Source organism: Pteropus vampyrus, unplaced genomic scaffold, assembly GCF_000151845.1.
Source record: "Pteropus vampyrus isolate Shadow unplaced genomic scaffold, Pvam_2.0 Scaffold85, whole genome shotgun sequence".
NCBI classification, from domain to species: domain Eukaryota; kingdom Metazoa; phylum Chordata; class Mammalia; order Chiroptera; family Pteropodidae; genus Pteropus; species Pteropus vampyrus.
Window position 1 is genome coordinate 99,465 of NW_011888866.1, and position 5,468 is coordinate 104,932.

Here is a 5,468-nt window from a genome sequence, read left to right on the forward strand (position 1 = left end):
GATGAGCCTCCCCTTCTGTACCTCACCCTAGGCTAGCAACAGAGGAAGAGGATGTCTTTCCTGTTCCTATTTCTCTCCAAGAGGAGTGGATCCCACGGCCCTCAACTTCTCTTTCTGCTACTTAGACTTCCTGAGCAGCTGGGGCTCTGACCTCACCTCCCCAGATATCTTTCTTGGCTCCCTACCACCCTGTCTGGCCTTGTCTCACTTCTCTCTGAATTCTTCACCTTTGGGGTGTGGCTATTTAAATAAGCTCAGTTTCCCTCATGTCCTTCCCACCCCCCTGCCTTCCTGAAGTGATATTCAAAGAATAGACCTATTAGACAGAAAGAGATATGAACCAATAAGTCAGTAAAAGTGAGTGAGGGAACAATGTATATGCATTTATAATTAAAGTAAAATAATTTACAGGGGTGAGTACACATCCTTGCATAAACCACCGGAAGGAATACCAACATAGTTTACCAGATCAAAGACTGGATTTTTAGAGAAATGCTTCATGAATTCAAAACAGAATGGCTTACTGCCCTCAGTCTATCAGCACAGTGCAGGATAACTGATCTCCCTCTAACCAGATCACAGATCTTGGACAGCCAAACAAAGACATAAAGACATAAAGCAAAGATGAAACTAACATAATATAAGATTGAATGTCAACTCTAATTGAAAAAAAATTTTAAAAAGAATGAAATAGAAAATGGTTAATATTTCAGTTGAAAAGAAAAAAAAAGATTCAGCAAAGGCAATTCTCCCTCTCCTTGGCTATAAAAAACATGGGGTGAAACTCCAAATCTAGATCATTTTTTAAAACAGCTATACTTCTTGAGTTATTTAGACTAGTTTTTAGCAGGCAGGAGTTAGTGCTAAAAAGCCGTAACTATAGGTCTTTAATTTGAAATAGATATAGATTTGCTTTCCAGATATAGATTTGCTAGAAATTCAATCCGCTTTTTAAAAATAATGCTGTTATTCAAAAATCACCCTGGATCTGTTTCAACAAATAGCTAAGGACAGAGGTATAATAAGCACTATTCTCACTGGTTGGCAAAGACCTACTAAGAAAGCCCTTGAAGAATCTCTCAAGTAAGTTACAAATTCTCTTTTGAAATCATGATTACGCTTCACTTACTTGGCAAGCTTTGCTTTGATGGTCTGGCTCTGACAAAATGGAAAATTCAGAATTTATAGAGTTTAAATAAAATAGAATTACTGTGAAGGACTGGGAAGCAAGTCAGGCATTTTGAAAATGGCTGACATGATGTCTACCAGGCAGTAGATGCTTTTCTCAAAGGAAAGTACCAGTCTTCATGGCCACCATCAGCAAGGCCGGCCCTGAGAATTTCATTAGGAAGAAGACCCCTATTTCTTCATAATAAGTGATGTAACATTCTGAGCTTTCCTTTCTTTTTTAAGCCTCTGACTTCATGAAGCAGTAGTCTGGTGGGAAATAGTGCTAAATGGGGGGTTAGCATACTGGATTCCAATTCTGATATCTGCTGCCTATATGATCTTGGGCAGCACATTTCTCCTTTTGGGGCAATCTGCAAATAAGGTAATTAGAGCTCTGTTGGCCAGATCAGACAAATAATCACTGTTCTGGGCCTGCCAGAACTGAACTCTCTTGGACACAGGACATTACCAATGAATGTGAGAGCTAGACAGGACCTTTTGGTGATTAGCTGGACTTTGTCATTTCCTCAGAAAAGAAAAGGGACCTGTCCAAAGTCACACAGTTATTCAAAGGCAAAATCAGATTAGAACCCAAGTTTCCTGACTCTCAGTTCCATGCTCCGGCCAGAACACCACATTATCTCAAAAATCCTAAAGGATATATATTTCTTCTCCTTTGCATCATATATCTCCTAGATATATCCACTCAGTTTGTTCTTCATCCTGCCCATTCATCAAAACTGCTCTGGATTAGGTAGCTAAGTCCTTCCACTCTTTGCATGCAAAATTCTGCTCACACCAGTGGCTTCTCTGAGACCGTGACAGGCAGGCTATAAGCCAACCTTTCCCCAAACTCAAACTTTAGAAGAAGGAGAGAATTGGGGTCTGTGATCTGTAAGGTGTCCTCACTTTGGAATCTCAAGGAACAAATAACTTTGAGATGAATTTTTAGAGATCACTTAACCAAATTAATCTTCCAAGTTATGGAATCATCAATGAATTTAGTTGAAAGGTCCTTTGTGGAGACATAATGTCTTGGAAAGGAATTTTGGGACCAAGAGAAAGCCCCAGGGTTAGAGCTCTCAGTATCTGGTCTCCAGTCAGCACAGAGAGAGGGCTCTGCATCCATGGCTGGCTTCTCAAGATGAGTAGAGCCCCTATCTTCTCCAATATTTTAAAATAAAAAACAAAACAAAACAAAAAAACTCTCTCCGCTTCCCAAGACCCCCTCCAAGCCACCAGACCCTCCAAGTCTGAAATGTGAACAAATAAGGTTAAACAAAAGTGAAAGTGCTAAATAAACCCTAAACACCATGTACATGGAAGAGATTATCATTTTTCCATGCCTGGTATTTTTTTGGACATTTTCTAAATCCCAGGTCAAATGTCATTTCCAAAGACCCAGTCAGACCACCCTGGGTTCAAACTCTGGCTCCACTGCCTCTTTGCTGCGTGACATTGAACAAGTAGTTTAGTATAATTAGGCCTCAGTTTCTTCCTCTGCCAATGGGAGATCATAATAACCATTTTATAGGGTGATTGGGGGATGAGCCAAGGTCACTCTTGCAAATGCTCTAGCATAGTGCCTGGCAAAAAAATTGGACTCTAAATGTTGAATGAAGAGCAAAGGAACCAGAACATCCATCTCTTGAGGTCTGACCCAGCACTTTCCACTCTTCAACTCCTGGCTTACCCCCACCCTTTTGCCCCCAAATGTCTAGAGAAGCCTGAGCTAGCCTGTTCTTACCTTGTTGAGGTCCCCTACGGCCATGACCTTGGCCGCTGGCCACTTGCTGAGCTGCTCTTTCACCCAGAGCTCGAGCTTCTTATTCCACTTCATGGTGAACACATAGAAGGCATAGGCCAGCAGCAGCAGCAGGCTTTCCCACCAGACAATGAGGCTGTCCAGGAAGAAGAGAATGAGCATCATCAGGTCAAGGATGTAGAAGGAGACGTCACGGAACAAGGGCCACCAGGTAAGGTTGAGGATCTCTCTGGAGAAGAGGGCACAGGTGCCGATGACAAAGAGGATGTTGAACACAGCAGAGCCCACAATGGTGCCGATGCCCACATTGCTGTGGGAGATGAAGACGCCAATGAGGGAGGTGAACAGCTCAGGGGCAGAGCCTCCAGCAGCCATGAACGTGGCACCTGCCACATCCTCAGAGATCTGCAGCTTGTTCGTGATGACACCCAGGGCTGGGACGAAGTACTCATCACACACAATGGCCAAGGCCACAAACACATACATCATGCCAAAGATGTGCAGGAGTACCCAGCCCTGTTGCCGCTGCTCCACACTGAACAGGTCTGGGGGGTACTCTGCCTTGGAGTGGTGGTCTGGTCGGCTGGGGGGCAGTGCTGAGAAACTGGGACTGGGCACCTCTGGGAGCAGGGCCGTTGTCAGGCTGGAGGAGGGGGCAGTAGGCATGGCTGGGGCTGGCTCCACAACAATACAGTGACGGACCTGAGTGGTCGGATTTTCCCTGATGCTGGGGGTTGCTGAAGTGCTGGGTCCTGTGGATGGTTTCTTTGCCAGCCCCCGGAGTGTGGCCAAGGATATTCCAGTGGTTGGTGTACTGGTTCTGGATGAGGGATTCCTAACCCTCCAAGCAGCAGTAGAAGCTTTGGTTTCTGCTGGGCTGCTGCCTGACAAGGTGCTAGTTGTCACCTGCCCCTCAGAGATGGCTGTGGTGTGCTCCAGGACCTTTTCCTGGGAAGTTGTGAAGTTGTTCTTTCCCATCAATCCCTGAGGGTTGGTTGAGCTGTTATCATCCACTCTTCTGGGGGTAGTCAGGGTGTTCTTTTCCACCATACTTTGAGAAGTTAAGATGTTTGTTTCTATATCATTTATCAGGAAAGGTGGGGTGTTATCAATTTCTTTGAGAGTAGTTGGAGTGGTTTCTTCCACTATTCCCTTGGAGGGGTTGGTCTCCAATGTTTTGTAAGTCGCCATAGTTTCACTCTCTTTCACTGTTGTTCTAGGGATGATCCTATGGCTCCTTGTCAGTGTCATGAGTGTGGATGGGGCATAATCGTTTACTATTCTACCAGGTGAGGATGGAGTGTATTTCTTCACCTTGCCTCTGGCTTGAGTTGGGTGGTAGCTCTTCATTTCTCCCCTGGATGTTACTGGGGTATAATTCTTTACTGTTGATCTGCTTAAAGTTGGGGTGTAGTGATTCTGTCTTCCACTGGGTGTGGTTGGGGTGTTTTCCTTCATTCTTTCTGTGCCTGCTGCTGTTGGGCTGTAGTTATTCTCAGGTATTGTTGGAGAGATGTCGGCTGTTGTTCTGGGTGTATTGGGGATGTTTTCCATTGTTATGCCAGATGTTGCTTCATTCCTGTCCACTGTGGCTTGGGGCACCTGTGTCTCATCTTCTATTTCAGAGCTAGCTTTTGGAGGGTCACTGCTCACGGTCATCATCTCATTGTTGAGAAGGTCCCGGCTGGCAAGTTTCACAGGGTGTTCAGAAGAGACCGCTGCCCACAGTGTTGGGAGGCCCTGGGGGCTCCTCAGGTGCTGATAGGTGGAACCAATGATCAATATTCCCAACAGGAAGAGGAAGCGACTACAACGAAGCCGTTTTGGCCGAAGTAACCGCCTTTCCTGCACTCCCATCCTGATCAATTTCCCCATGATGGCCAGTTATGCTGGATTACAGAAGGCCTCTCATTCTGTCCATTGGAAGAAGGGGGCTGTGGGATGCAGGTTGGTGATCAGGGAAGATTTCTCCATGAAGCCCAACCAAGAGATATCCACAAACCTAGAGGGGGGAAAAAGAAGTTATTTGCCCTTAAGAGGCAAGCTGGGACCCACCAAATCCTCATTTGGAACAGTGACAATTCATGCAGGGGACTTTGGGTGAAAGCAGTTGGAGCAAAATTATCTCTGCCCCCTGCTCCAAGCGGCAATGACTGTTGATGGGAGAAAGAGCATCTGGGGGTCCTCTGTGCTGTGTAGGCCTGCCAGAAACTTAGGTTCTTGATCTGGGTCTACCCAGCCCTCCCTGGGCTCCCTGGAAGAGGTCTGCGAGCACTTCTCAGGTCCAAGCCTGAGCTGCTGGGAGCTCAGTCACCCATAGTTGGTGACCCAGGCCATAGATTTCACCTTATCAAAGGCAGAAGGGAGGTAAGAAGATATGGTTTTAAGCTTTATACAAAAAGAGGCAGCAGTGGAAGACAGGCAGAGATATCAATGCTCGACATGTTTTTTTTTTCAACTGACTTAAAATGATTCTACCATATCATGAAAGAGAACAAAGCTTAAAAGTTAATGTCATGAAGTTTCCTAAACT

The 5,468-nt window shown here is 45.4% G+C and overlaps 1 protein-coding gene across 4 annotated transcripts in view; it reads right to left on the bottom strand.

Annotated features, from left to right (window-relative positions):
* SLC24A1 (solute carrier family 24 member 1) overlaps positions 1–4,810 on the bottom strand; it is a 31,618-nt gene extending 26,808 nt beyond the window's left edge. For all 4 annotated transcript variants that reach the window (XM_011363312.2, XM_011363311.2, XM_011363310.1 and 1 more), the window contains exon 1: positions 2,918–4,810. In XM_011363312.2, the coding sequence (XP_011361614.1) occupies positions 2,918–4,810 (1,893 nt within the window). The remainder of the gene's footprint in view (positions 1–2,917) is intronic.
* Positions 4,811–5,468: the final 658 nt, after the last annotated feature.